This window comes from Psammomys obesus, unplaced genomic scaffold (assembly GCF_907164565.1).
Source record: "Psammomys obesus unplaced genomic scaffold, mPsaObe1.curated_primary_1811, whole genome shotgun sequence".
Taxonomy (NCBI): Eukaryota; Metazoa; Chordata; class Mammalia; order Rodentia; family Muridae; genus Psammomys; species Psammomys obesus.
This window is the reverse complement of record NW_026596125.1, coordinates 457745-483670: the sequence shown is the minus strand read 5'-3', so window position 1 is coordinate 483670 and position 25926 is coordinate 457745. Positions and strand designations below refer to the sequence as shown.

Below are 25926 nucleotides of genomic sequence, written 5' to 3'. Positions count from 1 at the left end.
CTGTTTGGTGGGTCAACACTGAGCCTGTCAGGGGCCTTCGGGGCACCAGAGTTAAGTTTTTCACTCTGTGTGTGTGCTGCACAATGTTCAAGCTTCCGGGAATGGTTGGCATGGGAAGTTCTGAGTGTTGGTGCCAAGGTTTGATGTCAGTTGCTTGGTGCTCCAAGGGACACAGAGAGTATGTGGTTCTGTCGCAAGCAAGAATCACAAGATCCCAGCTCAGCTGAGGCCCCTGTGGCGTTATGGTCAAGAGCTCTTGGAGTATGTGATGGCAGATTTTGTGTTGCTAGTTTATAGGAGGTTTGAGAAAGGTTTTACATCATGTGTCTTATGATTAAACCCAAGCACATGTACCCGTATTCTATTTGGCTATCTCTAACAGGACTGGTAGAAGGATGGCCTTACACTCAGCTTTCCAGTCCTTGGTCATTCTAACAGTATACCTAACTTCCTCAGTGTGGACTTGCCTACCAAGAAGAAGTTTCAAACAACAGCAAGCACAGGATGTAGCCATGTCGTCTTCTGTCCCTGGAGGAGGCAAAGTGAATGTGTTAAAGTTATTCTGAAGGCTTGCCTAAGCATCTCCTAGGATGGGGTGTTGAGAAAAATGGAGCAAAGGCTTCAAGGCTGGGAATGGCATGGCTTGCAGTGCCCATTAGTTTCAGGACACCATTCTTGGCTTCTTCCATGATTAAAAAAAAATAAATAAAATTTTCTGTCTTCTTGCCCAGACTTAGAGATGTGAAGTTGAGGTAAAAGAAAGTGAAAAAGTGACAAAACAGGCAGCCCTCTCCCAGGACACAGGTGACTTCAGGAAGATTGTGACTCTGTCTCTTTGGTGTTTTGTTGTTGTTGTTTGTTTTTTGTCAACATAAGTCTTTTATTGTTCCCAAAGGCACCCCAAATCATACTTATAATTGAGGATCTTGTTTCAGAGGTAGGTAACTTAGGTCTTATTTATCAGCCTGCTGCACTGTTCCCTTTTCAGACACACAGATACCATCCAAAAACTTTCTGATATCCTCGTTTTTAGCTGTCGTGGCTTGCTGAATCAGAGCAGCTGAATTTGAAACAAATTCAATATCATTTCCTCCAAGGATTAATTCATCCTTCTGGACTTGAGAGACAGAACAAGCAACACCTGTTCTCATGCAAACCCTTCGGATGTATTTTTCACCCAAGAAATTTTGGATTTCAACCAAAGACCTATTTTTCTGGATAACGACGTTGATGGGGAAGTGAGCATACACAGACCTCATCTTTTAACGGAAGCCCAGTGCAACACCCTTGATCATGGTCTGAACATGACTGCAGATGGTTCTCACAGTGGCCATTTCCTTTCTGTTACCCCACCATATGTCAGCCCGGAGCCTCTTCTTTTTCCTTCCAAGACTCCACTCTACATTGATGTGATTGAAGGCCCTCCGCAGAGTTCCCCTGGGGCCCTTCACAATGACTGTGTGTCCTTCAGAGTGATGTCGGTATTTTCTGGGATGTCAACAGTCTAAATGCTGAGAATGGTCTTCATTCTCACAGTAGATAGGGCAAAACCTGTTTTTTTGTGTTTGTTTGTTTGTTTGTTTGTTTGTTTTTTTAAGACAGGGTTTCTCTGTGTAGCTCTGGCTGTCCTGGACTCACTCCGAAGACCAGGGTGTCCTGGAACACGCAGAGATCTACCTGACTCTGCTTTCCAAGTGCTGGGATTAAAGGCATGCACCACCATTGCCTGGCCAATGTGTCTTTTCACTGTGTCACCAAGGGCAACTTTTCTTACCTTCCTCAGGCCCCGGTCTCCTTGTTTATAAAATGAAGGGTTATGTCCTTTGATATAACTGTTCTCAGCTATTATTCAGAAGTTAATAATGGGAGTTTGTATTGTTATTTTCATTCATAAAATGAGATTTAAGATTTTATTTTATTGGATTTATGAAAGAGATATCAAAAATAATTGTAGACCTTATCATAATTGCTGAAGTTTCTCAGGTTAACCCCTTTGACATCTGTGCTTTCATACAGTCCCTAAACTTAAGTCTGTGTTAGAGTCCTATGGACACTGTGAGAAGTGCAAAGCTCTCTCACAAAGTAACCATGCCCATGTATAGCTTAGGGTAGATGAGACTCTTTCCCCACCTGCACCCAATAATAGTGTTAAGAGTATCAATTAATAGCCTTGTGTGGTAGCACTCACCCTTAATCCCAGCACTCAGGAGGCAGAGGCAGGTGGATCTCTGTGAGTTTGAGGCCAGCCTGGTCCACAGAGTGAGTTCCAGGATAGCCAGAGCCCCATAGTAAGACCTTGGAGAGCAGGGGACCTGGGGGATGTGACTATCTGGATCAGCCACTTGGTCCCTGCTGTTGCCATGGCTCCGTCTCCATCTTGCTTTGCTCTCCTTTTCAATGTACCTGTTAGGCTCCTTGCACTTTTTTTTTCCCCTCATTACATGAGAACTATTTCTCGTTGTCTTCTAAAGCCTTCTAAAATTTGACATTAGAAATTTGTGGAGGAAACAGTGTTTCGAAATATTAATCTTAACATTGACAAATATTTAAATGCTGTCTCTGCACCCATACTTTGCTTCTAGCCTTAGTAGCTGTGTGACAGTTTTAAACTAACCCTCTCACTGCCTGCTGCTAGCTGCCATCTTCCGTGATTCAGAGAGGCTTAGAATTTTTAGCTAAAATGTTTGTCTAGGTTTAAAGCAATGTTTTGTTTTCTCAGTTGACTTGAGTTGGAGTAGGCACTGTTTTTTGTTTGTTTGTTTTTTTTAAGTCAAGTCCCCCAAGCTAAAGCTGATTTGATATTGTAATAGCTCTTTGTGACTACATTGAGTCCCTTTAAAATAAAAATCGCTGCAAAACAAACAAAAAGCTAGCAACACAAAATTCTTCAGAACACCCCCCCCCCAAAAAAAAAATTACCTTTCTGATTCCATTTCATCTTCCCACTGCCCTGTTTCTGGAAGCTAACATAAATAAACTGACAGTACTCAGTCTATAGTAATGAAAGGAATAAAGGGTTGGGGTGATGCACATTTTTAGTTCCAGCACTCAGAAGGCTGAGGCAGGAGGATTATAAATTAGAGGTTAGCCTGAGCAACATAGTAAGACCCTGCCCATCCCATCCCTCCCCATCTCACTTCAAGAGAGAAAGATTTGGTGGTGTTGGTAAGGAATCTTAGTCCCTGTCAAACCTTTGTATTCACCAGTTCTTATCAGGGAGAGGGGAGCTGGAAGGAGGACAGGGTCCTCTGGTACCTGATGCCTGTCTGTTGTTTTGGCTGAGGGAAACCTTGGGCAGACAAAAATGGAAGAAGAGAAGGGACAAAAAAGGTAGACGCTGTCTTTGAATACCACTGTACTCAAAATAATGGCACTGTTAGCTTTGTTTACATTTCATAAAACATTCTGGCCTTTTCTGCTGGATATTTAATTTGCTCAGAAACAAGGACCTGATTTCCGTTGTTATTAACTCAGCCTATCAAATTCCTTGATTTATCTTTGCTGGTTATGTCATGTGCTTTGCTGAAAGCGTGTTAAGGATCTTCAGAGATAGAGCCGGTCTTTGTACTAGGAGCTTATACATTGAATTCAGAGGAGCAAGATATAAGACTTTCAGGCACTCTAGAGAAAAAAAAAATGTTTAGGAAGGATTATCATGGATATCATGACTGAATACCTTGTACTTGGGGCAGATCTGTTTTAGAAATCAGTTCCTGTAAATGGGCTTGTGATCTGATTTTTCCTTTAAAAAAAATAGAGCCCCTTCTATGAAGCGTTTAGATCTTTCTTGGTCATCTCAGAGCCCAGGATTAGTTTATCTAGGGGCATATACACGTGCACCTGCAGAGCCTGTCATCACACACCAGCAACTCATGTGAGTTTGACTCATACTCAGTTTTGACACTCACAGTGCCCTCACAGAGCAGGCCTTACATCAGCCATGGCAATGGTGGGTCTTAAGAAATCTGCACACAGAGCAAGGCTGAGGTATAATTAAAACAGATTATGATGAGAGTTTTCTCAGACTCTCTTTTGCTGCACAATCTCTTTGCTAGTTGTATTGCCCGAAGAACATACGCAACAAATCAGAGCTACATATTCTTGTGACCTCTTCTTCGTATCCAGTAGTGGCCCTGAGCCTTGGAAAGAGGCCACGGCCCTCAGCAGGCCAGACCAGAGACTGAGCATTGAGCGGCGAGATCCATCTCAGTCCCCACTTCCCATTCGGACAGACACAGAACCCTGCATTGCAGCTTTGGTGCTGGCCTTCTCCTTGTGAGGAATCTTGACCCTGTGTGTTACCTGGTGTCTGCAAGCAGTTTCCACCGGGCCGTGGTGGGTCAGATGGGCTCTTGCAAACCTCACTTCTGTGCAGTGTAGTCTATGTGATGGAGCCCCAGGCTCGAGTCCTCTCCCTGCTGGGTCCATGGTGTGGCCGGATGTCATACGGGATTATAGAAGTGGGGCTTGGTGGTCACCCAGGATCTCTCACTTTAGTCTCTTCTCCCTGATTTGTTTCTTTTTTGTTCATAGATGATGATTCTGATCTACATTCTCCTCGATACTCCTTTTCTGAAGACAGTAAGTGACTGGAGCCCCTGCTTGTGGGGGAGGGAAGGGACACATTGAAGAGGCATCTTCAGGCGTTAGTTTTCATTTGAGGCTAAAGAATTTTGTATGTGCTTTCTCCAGCAAAATCTCCCCTTTCTGTGCCTCGCTCAAAAAGTGAGATGAACTACATTGACACGGAGAGAGTGGTTAAGAGGTCGGCCACACTCCCCCTTCCAGCCCGCTCATCCTCACTCAAGTCCAGCCCAGAGAGGTAAGTGCACCCCCAGATGCTCATCCATGAACCCCACCACCTGACGCCAGCATGAGTCCCAGGAGCCTCCTTTGTCAGGAACAAGGAGACTGAATCCCTGCTGTCACCTGTCAGCAGTGACGTAGTCTGAGTCTCCCTATCCCTGTCTGTGAAATGAGGATAAAAATAGCATGACTACTCCATGAGAGTGCTGCAAGGATAAAGAGATTGCACTTGACCTTCCCGTTAGGGCCTGGCTCATGGCACGGGTGTGATTAGGGTTGCCTATAATTCCTATAACCTTTTCTCTACTCAGGAGAGAAGGTTTGCAGTATTAGGCATTAAACCCACAGCCTTCATGGATGCTAGGCAAGTGCTCTGCCGTGGGGCTTGTCCTAGGCTCTCCTTTTTGTGCTTTATTTTGAGATAGTATCTCAATAAGTTGTCCCCACTGACCTTGACCTTGACCTTTGTAGCCCAAGCAGGCCTTGAACTCTCAGTCCACCTACCTCAGCCTACAAGTAGTTGGGGCTACAGGCCTGCACCACCAGGCTCTATTATCTTCTATCAAGAAAATCCTTGAATTGGAAATCCACTTACACACTCATTGCAAAGACTGTGCTATTAAAACGCAGCTCTATTCTGTACCTCTCTTTACTGATATAACATGTATCGAGACAAATGCCCTATGGAGTAATCGTGTCTTGTCATCTGGATGGGAGTCCCATGTGTCTTTTGGCCCCAGCTTCTGCCACTCTTCCACAAACTAAATGGTCTGCACAGATGAAACTTACTATTTTTTCTTAAATGCACATCCAGTTTCTGCCTCCATAGCTCCACAGGCAGGTGAATGACTGTTTTAAAAGCCCCGCATGTTCCTGATACATCTACCTGATGAGTCTGACAATTAATAAAAAAAGAAAGGCTGATCTACCCAGAAATTCTGTAAGCACCTACTGGGTACATTTTATACAGATTGAATCAGGCTTTACAGAAGAAGATACGAATCATTGCTTTACCTTTTAGAAGGTTTCAGCCTTTCGTGAAAAACAAAATATAACCACCATGCGTAAAAGTTTGCAGACAATTTCCAAAGATTCACACATCCTCTGGCATCCCATTTCTGGATGTCAGGCTGAAAATCAGGACCAGGGCTGATAAGAGGCCTCAAGGCACCACGCTTGGCTTGTGTTTGATGTCTGTAAATCAGATAAAGATGGAAGGAGGAAGAACTGACTCCACAGAGCTGCACTCTGACTTACATGTGTGCACCCTGACATGTGTGATGCACACTGAGGGGGGGGAGGGAGGAAGAGAGAGAATCTTAGTTAGGGTTACTATTACTTTGATGAAACACTATGGCCAAAAACAGCTGGGGTGGGGAGGGTTTATTTTGCTCACAGCTCCATATAAGTTCATCATCAAAAGCAGTGAGGGCAGGAACTCACACAGGACAGAATCCTTGAGGCAGGAGTTGAATCAGAGGCCATGGAGGAATGCTGCTTAATAGTCTGTTCAGCTTGCTTTCTTATAGAACCCAGAACACCAGCCCAGGGATGGCCCCGCCCACAATGGGCTGGACCCTACCCCAACAATTAGAAATTAATAAAATGCCCTATAGCTGGATCGGATACTTTCTCAATTGAGGTTCCCTTCTTTCAGATAATTATACTTTTTGTCAGGTTGACATAAAATTAGCCAGCACACAGACAAATAATAAACTTAAAACAACTCTTTGACCCAAACTGAGGTTAGTGTGTGACAGGTTGGGGTGCAGAATAGGAAAGAAGATAGGGCACCCAGCTGGGTGTTTACTGAGGGATCTTGTGGACCTGACATGCTGCCACAGAGGTCCCCATCTTCTGGTAGACAAGCTAATGCTCCAGGGGTCTTTACAGTACTACAGTCACCTGGGTAGCAGGGGTTTGAACCGCAGTCTGGTGGCTTGAGGACCTGTATTTGTGCTCTGCATGAATTGTGTGGGAGCTCAGCCATGTTTGGGGAATGTTAGAGTCACAAGAGCCTTCCCAAGCCTTGCTGCACTTCCCTCCCTTCCTCTCTTCCATCTCCACATCCTGGTGCCAGGTTTTGAGCACAGGGTACCTCATGCCCCTTGTGAAGTCAAGCTGGAGGCTTAATTGGGTTGTTTTGAGAAGCAAGCTAATACAGCAAAATTGCTGGCCTGATTCCAGTTTTATGCTTTGGATATATTAAAAAAAAAAAATCCTTTGATTAAGACTACAGCCAACCAGGTTCAGACTGTGTGGGAAGCTGGTGCTGTTTTTATGAAAATAGGATTTTCCTTCTCCAGAAACGACTGGGAGCCTCCTGATAAGAAAGTGGATACCAGAAAATACCGAGCAGAGCCCAAAAGCATTTACGAATATCAGCCGGGCAAGTCCTCCGTTCTGACCAATGAGAAGATGGTAATGTGATATGGAAGTTCCTTTGTCTCCCTCTGCCCATGTCGTCTAGTTGACAGATTGTGTGGTTGAAGCGTAGTCTTCCCCCACATTGGTTAGGACAATGAAAAAAAGTGAAGTATTTTTACAGGTCTTCATGAAATAAGTCCCAAGTCTGCCTTTCAAGAACTGTTTTTCTGTGGCTCCGTTGTTACATTTGTGCGTGGTTTTAACTCATTTTAATTTTCTACTAACAAAGATTGATCTTGCTTCTGGTTTTTGTTTTTGTTTTTGTTTTTGTTTTAATGCATTACTTTGTTAGACTTATTGAGTAAAGGTTTTTATTTTTCATAGGCAACTCTGGTTTGAAATGGATAAATTTTTTACAGAAATAACCAGTCTAGCATTCAACTCACTCAGACATAAATAACCAATAGAATGTTGTAACTTGGGGCAAAGCCTTAGGCTGTTAGATTTTATCACTTAGGTCTTTTGTCTTTGATTGACACAGTGTTGAGAATTAACTTCTAAAAATCAGTTTGGTTTACTGTCCCTTACACCAATTCACATCTCTAGGAAATTAAGCGGAGAAGCTGTGTGGAAATTCCAGCCACTTCTGTGAAGTAGGGAGACTTTACAAACTGAGTAGTTTCATATCTGCCAATCATATTTCCTTTCATTCATTCACCTTTCATTAGAAAAAGCTGGTTCAACTTTCAGAAAATGGTTAAAGAGATTCTCCAAAGCATTGCAGTCCTGTGGCATGACAGCAGGATAAAGAGGTTACACTGGACATTGGTTTCATTAAGCTTTTAGCGTGCTGATCTGTGTGTTTTTAAGGGATAATTGATTTGACTTTTACTGAAATGAGAATGTGACATCATTATAACTGCTGGAATAATATTAATTAGGAAAAAGGTCACCAGTTCACAGAAATGCTGTTAGAGTTGTCATTTTTCAGTGTTTGCTGGGGACCACAGGTATTTTAAGCAAAAAGTGGAAGATAAGCTGAATGACATCTTATGGATTCCCTGCTTCTTTGAGGATTTTCTGTCTGCAAGACCCCAACCTTCTACCCAAGGGTTCCTGGAAAGAAAGTCACACTTTTTAGTAATAATCCTAGTGGCCACCATTGTGCATTAATAGTCAAGCGACTTCAGGGATTCTAGAGGCCTTTGGGTGCTTTTCTTTGGGCAGTGGCCACTCATAGATTGTCCTGGCCTTTATTGAAGGCACAGCCGCTTTCTTAATTTTGTCTTTGTTTCCACTTCCTTCCCCCGGTCTTAGTCATTTCACCTTTATTCAGAGCTAGGAAAACAACATTATTTTGTTTTCCTCTTTGGTATCACAGTTCTTGGGATCGTTGGGATTATTTTTACAACTCCTGGGAAGTGCCCCCTGGTGCCCCATGGAGGACCCTCTAGGGAGTGGAGGAGACTGGTGGACAGCAGAACACCATCTGGCGTCTCAGTACAGGCGCTCCTCTGTGATGCTCAAGGCTTGAGGCACATCCAGAGTGGCATGTGGGCACCTATCCAACAGTTTAATTCAGCGCCCTTCACCCCAGTTAGCTCTGTCCTTCCAAAGAAAAGGATTTTAGAGAGGAATTTCAGTTGAATCTTAATTTTTTGACAGTGGTTGAATTGCTCCATTATGTTTGATCTTTTTAAATCCTGCTATTTTTATCACATGAACAGAAAAGCTGCTATGCGAATTTCAGTGTGAGCCTTTGATATTATCTGGCTGGCTAGGATTTCTGCAGCACCCCCATTCATATGCTTTTTGAAGAGAACTAAAGAATCGTTTCATTATTAAATGTGTAAACTGGTTACAGATGTAGACTCTAAGTTAGATTTGATTTTAGTTTGTTTTGCCTTTTCATGAAGAAAGGAAAAATATACACTTTTTCTTCCATTTGAGGTGTTCATGCCTGCTTAATTCTCCCAATTCAAGGAATGGGCCTGGGCACAGCTAATTTACACCATTGGGAAAAATATTAATCTATATAGGCTTACACTGCCCCAGACCCATGAAACACCTTTAGAATCCTTGAAGATTCTATTACCTTCAGAATCCTTGGGTGACTCCCAGCCTTGAGGACCTGGTCACCCATTTGGCATATTCATAAAGGCCTAAATACTTGTCTGTCTATCAAAGTCTAAGTCTCTCTAGCCTTGGACTTAGAGATGTATTACTTGGTCCCTGCTTTGTCAGGAATGTTTAGGCTTTACTTTTTTTTTTTTTTTTTTTTTTTTTTTCTGAAATCTCCTCTAGGACATGAGCTTCATTTAACCAATATATATATAAAGAAATGGCTTTTTTCATGCCAAGCCCTGGGCTAGATGTTGGAGTTTATATTGCGCAGGTATATGGTAGCGAGGACAGACATTGGGATAGTAATTACAGGCACAGAATGAATGTGGAAGTGTGAACAAGGGGATTTGCCCTCTCTGCCTCTTCCTGATTCATTGTCATTTGAGTTTCTTCTTGGGTGTTTCTAGCTAGCCACTAGCCCTGCTTTATTTTGGTATCATCTACATACTCAGATTAGGAAGATGAATGGGAGTATAGCATAGTTTACCAAGTTCTTGACCAGTAACAGAACATCTAAGGTCTGGGATCCAGTCCTGACTGCTGTATGCCTTCAGGGAAGTTGTTTAACCTTTTTGAATCTCAAGGTTTTCATTTGTAAGTAGAAAAATGATCTAGCCCTTCAACCTGGTGGAGTGCTGGGTGATATGGCCAAGAGGGGTACTCTGGGTGTAAGAGCCATGGAAAGTATGGTGGAAGTGAACACTCCATGTTCAGATGGTTTACTTAATTGAAATTGGAAGCTGGTCTGTGGCTCCTGTTCAAGCATCAACACTACCTTTAAGGAGATGACATTTTCCTGGCAAGAAACTTGCCCTTTCCATGCATTTTTATCAAGCTGGAAAAAGAGTGGCCTACAGCAGCAAAGACCATAGCCTGGCATTGTGGAAGTGCCATGGCTGGGGGGACAGGGCTCTTTTTCTTCTTCCAGAAGGGGTTCATTGTTAGTCTGTTCCCTGATTGGGTGTATTGCTTAGTTACCACTGGCAGACTAATGCAGGTATGGGTGCTATGTGCCATACCTTTTTATGTTTGTGTCTGGGCAGCTCAAAGAACTGCGGCTTCAGATCTAAGTTATTTAACATAACCTTTTCTTTACTCAGCATTAATCTTGTCAGTCAGCTATTCTGCAAACAGAATTCAAGAATAAAATGAGTTCATTCTTTCAAGGCTGTAAATATTATAACTCCTAGGCAGTTTCCCAAAAGATTTGGTATGTTAGTACATTTTACTTAAAAATAAAAAAAAAAAAACAAAAAACCAAAAACAAACCTAACCCATCCCCAGGAGAGAGTTTATAAATAGTCTTTGTAAAAATAGCAAATATGAAGTAGGTTTCATGAAAACCCACCATTCTAGATTGTAGAATGACCCAGTGTCGATGCCATCATTCCCGAATGGTTTTGTATTTGTGAGTATTATGCTTCATTTCACTGAATAAAGGCAGAAGCCGGGCTGGGGAGACAGCTCAGTTGGTAAAGTGCTGGAGGGCCCAAGTTCAGTTCTCAGAAAAGGAGTAAGAGAACCAGGCTTGGAGGCTTGTGCTTACAGTCCTAGCACTGGGGAGGTGGAGCCAGGCAGATCCTCAGGACTTGCCGGCCAGCCAGCCTAGCCCGATTGGCAAGCCCTACGCCATTAAAAGTCCCTGGCTCAAGGTAGCTGGCTCCTAAGGAACATCACTCAAGTTTTCCTCTGATGTCTACATACATGTATGTGCATAGATATGTAAACACACCTGTATAAACATGTGGTTACACACACACACACACACACACACACACACACGGATGCACACCAGACACTATTTATATCTGGGTGGGCAGGCCTTCTCCTTCAGAACAGAAACTCTAAAGGATGGAATTCAGCATATATTCCCCTCACGGTGGAAATCATATTTCAGTTAAAGTCGCCATAGCTTCCACCTGCGGCAGCAGGAATGAACGAATGACAGATGCTTCCAGGGATTTTGGAAGAGACTAAGGCAGTTTTCAGACTCCTCTGCAAGGAGCAAAGGGCTATTAAGTGGTGTCAGTGCGTGCAGGAAGGACTTCTCTGGGGTGTAGCAGCACTTGAGACCCATAGGTGGGGCTGGCAGCATGTTCTCTGCCCTGTGCCATCTACCTTATGGCCAGGAGGTAGCTGAGTTTCTTGTGTGTGAGATCTTCAACCTCAGAAGAAATCGTGTACAGTTTTGTATTTGAGGTTAAAAAAAATCACACCTCAATCTTTTGTAAGTTCTGGAGTTATTAAGAACATATGAATTTAAGCAAACCTTGAACTCAAACCCTTGTGCCTCATATGAGCAAAATTGTTTTTATTAGAAAACTTGATTTCTAATCATCTGTTTTTAGTGTTTTTCAAAAATAGATGATATTCCCTAGATATAGCGCAAGAGTTTTAGTACGTATTTGATGAAATACTAAATTACAGGGTCAAATTATCAACCTGTGTGACACTTCTTGGTGTACTGACAGTGAGGAATCTAACTTCGGAATGTCACCCAGAAGTTTTCTCCCCTGCTCTGTTCTGTTCTCTGTCTCGTCTAGCTTTTCTGTCACTTGATTTTTTTCCCCCTCAACCCTTTAACATTTATGTGTTAGAACACGAAGTATACTCTGTCTGTACTCATTCCCCACGGGTGCTTGTTAAAGTGTTTTTCCGCTGTGTCTTCTGTTTTGACTTACATCATTTTTTCACTTTGCCGCGTATGACACATGGTATCTCACCTATTCATGTGCCATTAAAGATGCAGTATTAACCAATTGGCTTCTATAAAGTGTGTCAGTATTTGCATTTATTTTGAGAACCTCAAGGCAGCCTTGCAAATAAGTACTAAAACTGTTCTAGCCCATAAAAACTGTCTGCTTTATTCTGACACAGATGCTGAATGTTTGGTGTGCTCACCAGTTTATATACTCACAGCTAATATTTCTTTACAAGAGTAAACAAGGGCTTTTTTTTTTTCTCTCTAATGCTGGAATGATTGAAGAGTGCTGTTCTGCCCATATTTATCTTCGTGGCAACAAGTCGCAGTGTGGTGCCATGCCCTCTGGCCCCAGTCCAGCTGCCTCTGCAATAGGACTGAAAACGAATCCCTCACTGCTCCCTGCCTTGGTCTCCCCATTTCACGAAGACATCCAGTTTCAGTGCCCTGCTTTTTTGCTGGTGTCAGTAAAACTGGACAGTCACTGCGGTTGAAGCAGGCACTGTGCAATCCCAAGCCACTGCATCTCTACTGGCCTGTTCCTATGTAACCTTTTACATAATGTTATCCTTCTCTTTCTTCCATTTCCCTGTCACCAACCCTTATAGAGTCGGGATATAAGCCCAGAAGAGATAGATTTAAAGAATGAACCTTGGTATAAATTCTTTTCGGAATTGGAGTTTGGGAAACCGGTAAGTGTAAGAGCTTCAGTGGTTATACGTTGGGAAATAATGCTGTTGCTGCTGCTGCTGCAGAATCAGGTCTGTGTGAGGGGTCCAGGAGTGGGAGCAGCCCCAATCGTTGTCAATTTTGTCTTATCTCACTGCAACCTGGAGGCTTTCCTTGCTTCACTGAGAAGGGACAGTGAGCTCTGAGGTACACCTTCCTAGACTACCCAGAGAGTGTGACCAAAGCAACACTTGTCCTAGGAGCTCTCTCTGCCACCTCCAGCAAATGTCATACCTGGCGGGTGACATTTTTTTCTGCCATCCAGACACTGCTTTAGCTAGCCACTAAGGTATATGAAGGCAGGCAGGGAAACGCGTCAGTGAGAAGGCCAGTGGTACAGTGCTTCCCATCACATGATGCTCGCAGGCCAAAGAAACTGCTTCCCTATGCAGATACAACCCCAGTTCAGCCCAGGTAAAGGCAGATCTTAGGTAATGGTTTCTATGAGTTGGGCTAGTATTTTCCAGCATTTGGAATGAAGTCTAGAAAATTTAGTGTTCAGCAGCTTCCCTGGGATATTTCTGAATTTTGTGTGTGAGAGTGTGAGGGGACGAGGGGGGAACAGTATTCCTGAGTCCTATGCCCAGACAAGTTTCAAGCATGAGAATAATCCAACCTCATCCATCCACTCAAGGTAACGGACTTTAAACCTGTAGTTACTTTGAATTCTTAAGGTGATGGACTTTAAGTCTGTAGTTAACTTTGAATTCCCAATTATACCTGCAAAAGGAATTTATAGGTAGAAGAGTTAAGCCTAGAAAAATGAAGCATTAGACCTTTATATGAGGCTCTAACCATTGGTTTTGGTCTTGGGTAGTCGTTTTATTTGCAGGTAGGAATGGATTTTGTAGTTCAGTAAAATGTTAAGTTCCATGCTGTGCATTTTTCATTGAGACGGAGACAGGGAAGGCAGGCTGGGGCTGTGGAATTGCTGATTTGGCTTAAAGACGCTGAGCTGGAAAGTTCTGTTGTTTTCTGAGTTAGGATTGCCCAGTTTCCAATATTCTACTTGTAGGAACAGGTATTCCTCCTTTCTGGGCCCTCCTGGAGGCATGATCTCCCCCACTTCCCCTTTCTGTTATTGTAGAGCGCCACCTAGGGACAGTGGAGAGGAAGCATCTAGCCCAACTGCTCTTCGCTTTTTTTCTCCCTTCCCCAGAGCTTCGGATGCACAGTGCACACAGCTCATTTCTTCTCCTTTATTTATTATTATTATTTTTTTGATATGTGTGGTCCCCTCCAAAGAATTATGATTGATGTGCACAGCAGCGATGCCACACTGTCCTCACGGAAAGCAAGAGATTCTCATTTTAAATTCCTTTTTTCCAATGATTTTTGAAACCCCTTTCAGTATCTACAGATTGCTAGCCATCCCCTCATTTACCAAATAAGTAAACTAGATTAATCTGAAATATTACCTTTTTATAAAAGTTAGGGAACTCTCTTTACCAATTTATTGCTAGTGCTAGGTTTTCATAAATCTATCATTGCAAACAATGTTTGTTGCTATTAGACAGTACTTCAGACTCCCACCTTTAGTAAACAGGTCCTGAGGATAACTTGGTAAAATAACAGTTCTACCAAAAACTGTGTGACTCGCTTCATGTAAACATGGAGGACACAGGAGGACAGTTATTTGTCAAATAATTCCTTCTCTTTGGGGAGGGATTCCTTTTTGTGTAGCCTTAATATTTGATAATTTGTCTAAAGAGCATGGGCCCCATGTCCTGGAACCTCAGTGAAAGGACATTTACGTATGGCTTGAGACATCCCCAGGGTGGGCTTGCTCTCTGGTTGAACCAGCATACTTTAGGGAGGAGGTAGGAGAGAGAGAAATCTTTTTCTCTCCCTATTCTAATTACAGCAAAGCACAGCGTGTACTGTGTGGTAAGGCAGGAGCCAAGGTAGTTGGTTTGGAAGATGCGTTAGCTATTCATGAGAAGAAGGCATCTGCCAACCACACAGGTTTTCATCTCTGCTTTGCCATTGCTGCTCTCACACCAACTTAAGGCCATTACTCCTGAGTAAAACCCACTAAAGTTTTGGTACTGGAAGTTTTGGGCTCCATTTGTATTCCTGCTCTTCCTCTCTTAAAGCCACTCGAGAAGAACTGAAAATTGCAACAAGATGCTCATTGTTGACCCCAATAAGTTGCCATGAGAAAAAAAAAAACACACACAAATAATTCAAGACTCAGGGAACCATTGCAGGTGTGGTAATTATTTGAAGCAAAATTAATTTGTAGGCATTCGCTTATGGAGTTTTGTGTCAAAGGAAGAGAGGTGTAGGGATAACATGTGTAAAAAGTCTACTTCCTAGACAGCCATCCAGTATATAAAGCACAAAAAAATGAATGGTAGCTGCCATATCACTGACTTTGCTAAACACAGCACTCACATACGTGGAGGACCTGCAGCTGCCAGCGAATGCAGCCAGCATCAGTTTGCTCTTCTTTTGGAGAGGTATTCTAGAGAACGTGAGGATCCACCTTTCATTCTTCCTTCCCTTCCAGTTTCTACAAAAATTGACTTGATTTCCATCCACAGACTCAAGACAGTGTTTTTCAATGTTAAGCCCTTCAAAGGCTTCTGTAGAGTTAGTTGGCATTAAACTTATGAAATCTTTGCAGCTTTTAATGATCTCCTGTTTCTGATTCCCCTGGAGGAGGTCATAGTATGGGAGATGTCAGCACGTGGGCACAGTCCAGAAAATCCACTCTGTGAGAGAGATATTCAGAGTTAGAAGTCTCTGGAAGTTTGCATAGCTCTCACTACACATACACACACCCTTGTTAAGTCTACAGCATTCTCCTGGCAGATCTCCAGTTCTCTAATTGTTCCTGAAGGGATAAAGAGCAAACAGAGCGACCTCTGACCTGCTGAGGAGGAAGTGGGGCAGGGCGTACCTCTAGGATTAGTGGTATTACCAAACTCTACTTAAATTGTGAAAGGCCAGTTAAGCTGCTGGTATGAAATGGTCACATGCGCTATTTGAACTCCACTCTGGATGCTGTTGCCACAATCCGGAGAGTCACCTTTAGTTCAGGTCAGCCTCCATTGGCCAAGTCTGAATATTTGCACATTGATTAACATGCAATGAATATTTTTCTATACTAGTCAAGACTACTTCAAAAATGTGAAATCTCCAGTGTCAATCTTTGTTTGAAAAACAAAACAAAACAGGAAAGAATTAGAGTTTCTAATTTGTTCTAATTTTTTTCTTTTTAATTTTAGATTTTCAATACTGAGAATCAGGGGTTGGTTTACTCTTGAAACTTAAACACACTCCCTCGTCAGGGATTTCAAGGCTCCCTGGGGCAGACAGCTTTGTGTCCTCAGCCAGGATCCCAGCCCTTTGCTTTAAGTTCACCTTTCTGTGTTGGTCCGGTTCCTAGCGTGCCCCTCTTTGTTTGAGCCCCCATGTTTGTCTTTATGTCTTTATGCTCATTTCTTCATTTCCTCCTCTGCTTCCCGTCAGCCTCCCAAAAAGATATGGGACTATACTCCTGGAGACTGCTCTATCCTTCCTAGAGAGGATAGAAAGGTAATTCCGTGCCTCCTCTGCGGACTGTGTGCTAGACTTCTAGTTTTGGGTGCCGTGAGTGTGTTGTGGGTTTGTGTTCTTTTCTTGAATCTTTTTTGTTTGTTTGTTTGGTTTGGTTTGGTTTTTAACTTAGTAACTTGTTTGGCCTGGTGATGAAATTATGTAATAAAGTCTGTGGGACGTATACTAATGTTTAGAGGTTTTTAAAACAACTGTTGTCACAGTCATTATGCTCTGACACAGAGGAAGCAGGCCTTTCCTCCCAGGTAGGTTTTTGTGGCATTAGTAGTTCTCCTTAGACGTAGAATAGATCTCTAAAGCTCTACTACTTAGGATTTCACTGAACTTGCCTGACGTTGCTCTTTCTGTTTTCATGTCTTTAAACTAATTTCTAGAGATATCTTGTGATTGAATCAGTCTACTGTGACCCTATTAAAATATGACACACACAAAACCCACCTCATTTTCAAACTTAACCTTCCATACCTTTGTCTTTTTTCTAAACTAAAACATTCTTTCTCATCTTTTCTTTCTTGAACCAGACTAATCTAGAAAAAGATCTCAACTTCTGCCAAACAGAGTTAGAGGCAGATTTAGAGAAAGTGGAGACGATTAATAAATCACCCAGTGCAAACCCGCCACAGGTATTTCCCAGTTTTTCTCTTGCTGTTGGTTCCTTTTCAAGCCCTGCTTCTTATTTTCTGTTTTCCTCTCTGTTCTTTGGTTTTCCTGTTGTGGAGATGGCAGAGGGTGACGCTGCTAGCTTTAAGATGCATGGTTTTTTGAATCCTGTTTACACACGTACATGTACTGGGTCAATTTTTTGTTTGGAATCCTTTGGAGCTTGGCATCTTCCTTAAAGGGCTTTTCAAATGCATACAGTATGGTTGATGATTTAAAATCTCACCTACTCACCATGCCCCATATTTCATCTTCGATGACCTTCAAAAGTTCTTTCCCTTGCCTTCTTTGAATTTCCAGAGTGCTATTTGGGGAGCCAGTTTTTCTTATCTTTTTTTGTAGCCCTGGGAGAAGCCAACCTCAGAGGTCATTTTGAGAGACATGGTAGCAGTAACTGGGCTAAGACGTTGTCAGAGCAATGGTGTTTTTCATTGGAAAGGTCAGCAGGTTCACAATAGAAAACATACTCCAGATATCAAACTACCTGGACACAAGCATTGGAAACTGGGCCTGTGTTGGTATTTTTAAAGGGGGCTGTGTTAAAAGGCAGGAAGGGATAAGGAGAGAGCCAGCCCAGGGTAAACAAGCTTTGGGGGGGAAGCTGAATGTTTACTGAAGTGTGTGCTGGGTTCCCAGATAAAACTGGAGAGACTCTTATGAGCAAAGAGTGGCTTTAGAAGAAATCAGATGTGGACACTGCTGCAGTGGCCAGGAAGGGCCACAGACTATGGGTCTGTGCTAGATGTAAACATTATTGAGACAGGGCCAGAGACTGGTTCAAGGAAGTTGGGCACAAAAGTTAGGTGAGTGGCTAGAGACTCAAACCCAGGAAATGGCAGAGAAACTAGGATTTTATGATAGCCTTCCTGTGGGTCTGGAATAAAAGAGTGGGAAGCCAGTGAGCTGTGGCAGTCATAGATGCCTCCTCGGGCTCCAGAGAGCTACCAATGAATGGAGACAGGATTGGGTGGGCTCTCCTGAAAGGAGGCAAAGAGGTAAGTTGTCACAAAGTCAGCTGAGAAGCACAGGTGATGGAGGTGGAGAAGGTGCAGTGTGATTCTGGATTTCTAACCAGGTGGATACTGAGGCCTGGTTTAACTATGTAGGGTTAACGATTCAAGGAAGAAACTGTCCCAACCTGTTCTGGAGTAAGTTATGTCTGTGGGTATGCCCTAACAACAATGGCCAACATGCAGGAAGAGAGGTCTATAGTAATAGGTTGGCCAAAGTGAATCAAGAGATGCTTTTATGGTACTCAGGCGTCTGCAGCTTATGCAGAGATGGGGACACAGCTAGAGCTGACAGCTACCTCTGTTAGGGCCCGAACCCTGGTGCAAGAAGTGTCTGATGCATCTGCAAACCATTTCTACTGGCCATTTGACTGGGGCTATTCGTCTTAAGCATATGTGAGATGTGCTTTCCGGGGTTCTGTACATACACATAAGAGACTGCCTTCAGGACATGACAGTTGAGTCCAGACTTAATAAGGATATCCATTTTGAGGCCCTTGGGAAACACTCTTTCTGAGTGTGTGTGTTCAAAGGACTAAGACAGGTTAGCTCAACTAGAAATCTGAGTGGGAACAGTGGGGATGGGCAGGTTTGGGAAAGAGTGTAGACTCAAGTCTGTGACTAAGAAGATGCTGGGTTTTCCTTCAGACCACTGGTGTAGCTAAAGAGGTCTCTCAAAGAGAGAGAGAGAAAGAGAGAGAGAGAGAGAGAGAGAGAGAGAGAGGGAGGGAGAGATTCCCTTAGAGAAGTTGAATTGAAGGTAGAAAATGCTACTGTCAGAAGGTAAGGAGGCCACTCCAGGAGTCCAAACAGACAGTGGTGGGAGTCCACGCTGTGTTAACACCAACACGGGGCAGGGGGAGGATAGACGGAGAAAGGCTGCCAAGAGAGTTACAGTGGGGCAGCTTAAGTAGTTGGCATGAGGAATGATGAGCTGGGGGAAAGAGATAGAAAACTTCAGGGTTTGGGCCAGACAGCCAAAAGAGTAAGGATATCAGTATGTTGAAGGAAGCTAGATGGAGATGTAGTGTAGAGGCGAAATCATGGGTTTGGTTTCGAGTATTTGGCTCCTGAGGGGCTGGATTTGGATCAAGTAGGGATATCCAGATGGCTGAAACTCTAAGACTAATCTTAGGAAGCAGGCATGTGCTTAAAAAGCTTATCAGAGTTGCCTGCAAGGTGGTGATTGTGGTGGTCTGGGAGTCGATAAAGACATCCACTGGCAGCATGTGAAAGATTGAGAGGTAGGGACCAACAGCTATTCACTGGGATGCTGGGTGACATTAACAAGACAAGGAGAGGCACAGGAAGGACAGTTCATAGAGATGGGGGAATGTATGATCAAGAGGAGAAAGGCAGAGCAACCTAGCTGCTGCAGAGATATCTGAAGAAATGGATTTTGGGGTGGCAGGGTGGCTCAGTGAGTGAACTTGCTTGCTGTATAAGCATGACAACCCCAGTCCCACTCCCGGAACTGGATGGAGTGGGTGGAAAGATAGAACTGACGATGTTGTCTTCTGGCCCCCCTATGGGCACCGTGGCACACACACTCTCTCTGACACAGTAGTAAACAAATAGATAGTTTTAGAAAGAAACTCCTAGGATAGATCCACAGAACAGATTATAGAAATTTGTAAAGACTTTTGTTTCTGGGTGTTAGAGTTTGTGAAAAAGAATCAGAGAATCCTGCAGGGGTGTAGCCTTATTGAGGACATATGGGGAAGAGAGATGTGGATGAAGGGAAGGAGAATATAGGAGAGGATGGTGATGATCCCAGAAGGACTTAACAGGGCTGTGTCAGCATTTTTCAAAAGTAGAATCCCAGTATGGGGCAAATGCCAAGAGGTAGGAGCCTCATGACAGGAGGTGGGCAGGCAGTACCAACATAGCGAGAAGGGCTAGGGGATGGTGGGAGGAATAGCAGAGCCTTTGTGAGGTGAGGAAAGGAAGGCAAGCCTCATCCTGGGACAGCAGTGCCTCTAAGGGAAAAGGACCCACACTGACAGTCGGGGATGTATTTCTGCAGGCCAAAGGCTAAGCAAGGAGCCACCAGTGAAGTCACCTCCTTTCCTGTGGTCTTCTCTTCTTTGATCCAACAGCAATCTTTCCCTCCATTTTCTATTTCTTTCTTTTCCTCCCTTCTCCAGGTGATTTGTTTTCCTTAAAATGGTTATTAGTAGAGATGACAGTCATTATTAAATATGACTATCTGTAAAAATTAACTTCTACATTGATTTATTTAACACAGTACATTGAACAGTTGGCATTTTTTTTTCCTTCAGTTCAACAAAAGAACCTCTGAATTATGTAATTACATTGCTTTCCTTTTCTAGTACCTCTGGGCTTATTTCTTCCTTTTTTCTGGCCTGTAGTTTTAGGATGCATCCCGCAACCTGTACTGACAGTATTTGTTACTGGAAAGAAATTGTTACTCAAAAGAAATTGTGTCTTTATTTTAACACTATCCAATCTACAGGCATGAATGAATTGTGTAAATACGGTGTGATCATCTTAAAATGCATTTTAAGATGTAGTCTCTACCTAGAACATTGTGTGCCCGCTCCTGGGTGTGGCATTTGGAGGGCATGAAAGCATCTACAATGGGCTTGGCAGGGCGTGTGAGGATTGGGGAGGACAATAAAGGGGCTTCTCCTTCCTGGGGTTGCAGCTGAGGATAAATGTGAGCTGAAGTCCATGTCCAGGCTCACCTATGTTTTTGGCTGCATCTCCTATGGGGCAAAAGATGAGAGCCTGGTACCCCCAAATCTTTCCTAGCCCCAAAGTTTTTGTGTCCAAGCCTCTTGCCCTTAGAGGCACTGTCTACATGACCAAACTGTAATGACTTGTGTTCCTCCCCCCTTTTACTTTATTTTTTTTGCTTTGCAACCTGTTAACACAAATCACTGGGTTTCTTTCGTTTTACATTGTTCCTTTTTCATTTTGACTTTTACAGAGCTCAGCAGTCAGCCCGACTCCAGACATTACCTCAGAGCCTCCTGGATAGTAAGTAGCCACTCCTGTGTTTTCATGGCTCAGTGTAGCAAGGGCTAGACAAGGGTGAGAAAGGCTGGTGGTCTGGACCCTGATTTGTATCTGTGTTATGGTGTCCTGAGGTAGGCAGCAAAGCCTTTACCTCTGGGGAGGGCTCCGGGCAATGGGCTGTCCCATGCTTTGGGCTTTGTCTTCCAGTAGTTTAATGGTATTGTAGTTTTCAAATTGGTTATCTCTTGTTCTCTCTTCTTTCTCCCAATTACTTTTACAGCGATTCATGATGCCTTTGATAGCTTTATCCCAGGCTGATGTCTTTTTGGAATGTGAATTTATTTGTTTGTATTTATTTTAATTTTACTTTCTTCGCACATGTATGTGTGTGATATCTGCGTGTGGCTGTGGAGGTCAGAGGAGAAGCTTTGGGAGTCAGTTCTCTTTTCACTGTGAATCCTGGGAATCTAATTAGGTTATCAGGCTTACAGGTGCGTCTGTCTAGCAATCTTATTGCCTTATTTGTCTACATTGGAATCAAAATTGTCTTCAGTGAATCCCTGAGGGAAGGGAGTGTAGCTATTATGTACCTGACCTGGAATGAAGATAGAGGAGCAGGTAGTGGAATTGGTCCTCAGGCCGGCCTTGCCATGCAGGACGTAGGGCCTAGATGGTCACATGAACATTTTTTTTTTTTAATTCTGCCAATTTTTAAAATTTTGGCTGCATGCCAGGTGGTATGGTGAATGCCTTTAATCCCAGGGAGGCAGAGGCAGGTGGATCTCTGAGTTCGAGACCAGCCTGACAGCCTGGTCCACAGAATGAGTTCCAGGACAGTCTATACAGAGAAACTCTGTCTTGAAAAATAAACCAACAAACAAAAAACCCCAACAACAACAACAATAAAAAGATTTTGGCTGCACAGTGCATGTATCCCCATACACTTTTTCATGGAGTGTCTGATACTGTCTAGGGTTACAGGAAGGGCTTTATTTTCTCTGACAATTAATTTTAAAAGGCAGGAAAGAAATGAAAATCTTGGGGTGTCCCAACAGAGCTGCCTTCTGATACCTGGGAAATTCGGTCTCCTCTTAGTTCCTAGTTTCCTTAATAAAAGAGTTTAAGAATGGATATGCCTGAGAGCTTGAGTGCACGGCATTAGAACATAAAAGGAGAACCACAGGACAGGCAGGCGGTCAGTCTGTGGCTGCCTGGAAGGAGAAGGAACAAAAGCACAGCTCCTGGAGATAGAGGCAGTTCCAGGTCAGCCACCTGGCAGCGGGCAGCCACGTGGCCAGCGGGAGCTTTTGAAAAAGTAAGGCAGCCCAAACTGTGAGTTAGGGAGTTTAAAAGCATACTTGAGTCCTGGCCAGCAGCAGAAAGAAAGACACAAAAGGAAAAAAAAAAAAAGAAAATAGTCACACCTTTCTAAGTCAGGTTTCAGAAAGGCTTGCAGGTCGAGCTGAACCTTGGTAGCTAGATCCCCAAGGACTGCTTGGGGTGGGAATTCTGGGAATTATCATAAGGCAAACCTGACTTACTAAAGGCGATTCCCATAGCCAGGCCACCAACCCTCCCCGTCGGATCAGCCTTTACAGGAGGAGACAGGGCCTGGTCTTCACCTAGAGGCAGATTCCGTTCTTTACATAACCACAAACTCCCCCAACTCTGATCCTCTCCAAGAATGCCTTTCCCAGGGCTTTTCCATGCCGCTCTTATCCCCACTGAACATTTCCAAGGCTACCCTTATCTTGCTTCAGTGGTTCCGTAGCAGACTGCAAGTTCTTAAGCTGTGTAAACAAGCAATGACTGAACTTTCTTTTGCCCAGGCTCCTGTCAGTGCTTCTTCTGGCTTCTGCTGCCAATCCCCTGAGTTATTTGTGTATACTTCCCTAATTGCTAATTAAAACTTCTTAAGGACAAGGCCTCCCATCGCCAGGGTGCCAGGGAGACCTGATAAACTTGAGGAGCATTTTGGTTGCAGTGGGGATTTAAACAGAGACTTCCCAGGCACCCCTGCTTCAGGGTTAGCCAGTGCTAACAAGGGCTCCCCCCCTTCACCCCTTCTCCCTGAACTGCTTCACCGGCTGAGTGCCCAGCTCAGTGAATTCCCTAGCTCTGCCAGTGCTATGCTGTTTATCACAATAGGAGTTTTGGTATGACTTGACTGTCTGGGGGAATCCCCTCGCCCTTAAAATGAATATAGTAAGTGAAATGCAAAGTGTCAGTGAAATGAAGTATGTAACGGTGAAAAGTATTTACAGTCACTACTGTGGTCAGTCAGGGTTAAGAACACGGGTCTCAACATTTAAGTTTACCGAGAACAGACTTTTGAGCTAGGTCCTCTCTTCACATTTATTTCTCTGAGCATCCCAGGAGCAGGTGTCATCATCAGTCCCCAGTGGATAGGTGAGGGAATGGGCACACTAGGACAGTTCTATAGCTGATGTGTGAGTGCTCTACCCAGTGTAATGGCAGTGACACTCTGGGCCAGGTGTCAGAAGTAGAACCTCATCTATGCCGCTTCGAACTTAGTAGTAATGTAGCTGAAGGTGTAATAAAGCTTGCCAATTTCAAGCTCTTAAATACAATGTAAACAACTCTTTGCAGTACTAGCATTTCAATAGTTACTGTCACACATTTCAGTGTGTCTGGTTTTATATTTTATTCTCCAAGTACTTCCAGACCATTAAGTTTGTAGTTTTCATCTAACCATTTCTTATCATTTCAGCATATTAAAGCTGTTTTCGCCTACCTGAAAGAGCTTTACTCCTGTTTAGCCAGCAGGTGGCACTCAAGGAAAAGCTGTTCTTTCTGAAGCAGCAGAAACTAGTTTCATTAATATGAGACCAAAACACAACCTGAAGAACTATATAAAATATTGGAGATTCCCCAGCCCCTAAAAATACACCATAAGCCAATGTGCGTGTAGGCATTTGACTTTAGAATCATTTATTCCACCCGCATTTGTTAAGCGACTTTACTGGACACCAGGCTTAGGAAGATTAACATACAACCTGCCAGGTTCAGTGTATAAAGTATATTTGTTCTGGGTAACTTGAATCCAGTACAGCAGATGTAATGCTGAGATCCAGAGGCGGGTGGTCACCTCTTGGTGTCTGGAGGAGGAGGGATCAAGGAAGGCTTTATAGAACAAACAAACAAAAACAAAAACAAAAAAAAAGGAACAAGAACATCATATTATTAGATTTTTAAAGAAACGGATATTTTTTTTTATCCATCACAAAGTGCTGTAAGATGGAACTAACTCCCAGAGGAGTGTAAGACTCCCTTCCACAAAGCTACAGTAATGACAGTTGCCTGTTTTTCTTCCTGAAGTCAAATGATTTTTGAACAGGGAAGATTTTTTTTAATTTTATTTTATTAATTACACTTTATTCACTTTGTATCCCTCCTATAAGCCCCTCCCTCCTCCCCTCCCGGACGCACCCTCCCTCGCCCTTCTTCTCGAATGCCCCTCCCCAAGTTCACTGATAGGGGAGGTCCTCCTCTCTTCTGATCTTAGTCTATCAGATCACATCAGCAGTGGCTGCATTGTCATCTTCTGTGGCCTGGTAAGGCTGCTCTCCCCCTCAGGGGGAGATGATCAAAGAACAGGCCAATCAGATTATGTCAGAGGCAGTCCCTCTTCCCATTACTATGTAAGCCACTTGGACACTAAACTGCCATGGGCTACATCTGTGCAGGGGTTCTAGGTTATCTCCATGCCTGGTACTTGGTTGGACTATTAGTCTCTGGGAAGTTCCCTGTGTCAGATCCCCTGGAGCTGGAGTGATAGCAGGTGTGAGCTCTCCGAAGTGCTGGGAGCCGAACAGCAAGAGCAAGGTGCACTCTTAACTGCCGAGCCACCTCTCCTGGGCTGGAAACTTTTGTCGGTTGTGTCCCTTGTTGAGTTTTTCTACCTATGAGAGTAATTGACACATAGAAGGTGCTCAATAAGTACTTGTTTAGTAAATCAACACACGTTGGATCTCCGTATCTTTCCTCTCGATAATACCAACAGTGATGGCAGGGAGTTGGGGCTAGAGGCTGGGAGGGTTTACATGTTGCAGGATCACAGATAAGTGATAATGAAATAACAACTGGGGAGTAGAGAGGGCAAGGAATTAATGTAGAAAGCAAAGTTTGATGGCTGATAGTTTAGGGAGAAATGAGGGGGAAAGGGCTGACCTCTTAGGCTTCCTGCTTGAGTCAGGGCAGGGAACTGACCAGAGCCAGCTTTGGTTTAGGACATACTAGGTTGGAGATGTTTGAAGAACATCCAGGGGATATGCCTGGCAGTCATCTTGGAGTCTAAATGAAAGGTATGCAGGTTTGCTGGTGGATTTCCTAGACAGTCTCACCATGAGTGTTGATTTTGCAAATGAAAGAAACTGAAGCCAAGAAAATCATCTTGTTTGCAAACTTTTAAACAACTTAAGCTTAAGCACGTCTCAGCTGGTGCCTTCTCTGTTGGAATCTGGCTTTTCAATACCCCATCCATGCTCCCAGACTTCTCTGCTAACACACACAGAAGCAGCGGACTGAGACTGTTTGCTCTGCCTCTCACTTTATTTTTCCAGGGAGTATGTCTTTGTTGAAACCTCTTAAAACTCCACAGCCAGCTCTGCTTCTCAGCCAGAGGCTTAGTTCTCTGCCCTGTCTTCTGGCTCACTTAGTCTGACCCAAATCTGACTCAACACAAACTTCTCAGAACTGAGATTTCAGACATGACTGCTTTTGTTTAATGTCAGTAGCTGGTAATTCTGATTGTATCTCTGTCACTTAGCTGAGGAGCCAGTGTGACTTCTCAGCTCTGATGTTTTTAGCTATAGCAAAGTCCTATGAACTCTGGGCCCTTAAGCAAATGCAGTCATTGCTCTGGTCCTCGGTTTTCTCTCTTGAGCAGTGGAACAAATGGCCTAACATTAGAGCAGCTGTTAGAGAGGATATCTTTAAAAACATGTCTTTAAAAAGCTCTCA

The 25926-nt window shown here is 43.5% G+C and overlaps 1 protein-coding gene and 1 pseudogene across 7 annotated transcripts in view; one reads left to right on the top strand and one right to left on the bottom strand.

Moving 5' to 3' along the window:
- Positions 1 to 25926, top strand: part of Sorbs1 (sorbin and SH3 domain containing 1) — a 226781-nt gene that overhangs the window by 159557 nt on the left and 41298 nt on the right. For 4 of the 7 annotated variants that reach the window (XM_055630151.1, XM_055630152.1, XM_055630150.1 and 1 more), the window contains 4 exons: positions 4534 to 4581; positions 4693 to 4822; positions 7113 to 7227; positions 20915 to 20964. In XM_055630151.1, coding sequence (XP_055486126.1) covers positions 4534 to 4581; positions 4693 to 4822; positions 7113 to 7227; positions 20915 to 20964 — 343 coding nt within the window. Of the gene's footprint in view, positions 1 to 4533; positions 4582 to 4692; positions 4823 to 7112; positions 7228 to 12606; positions 12691 to 16204; positions 16271 to 16812; positions 16915 to 20914; positions 20965 to 25926 lie in introns of all 7 variants that reach the window. The other 3 variants (XM_055630154.1, XM_055630147.1, XM_055630148.1) reach the window with 3 other exon arrangements.
- Positions 954 to 1528, bottom strand: LOC129665031 (60S ribosomal protein L9-like; annotated as a pseudogene).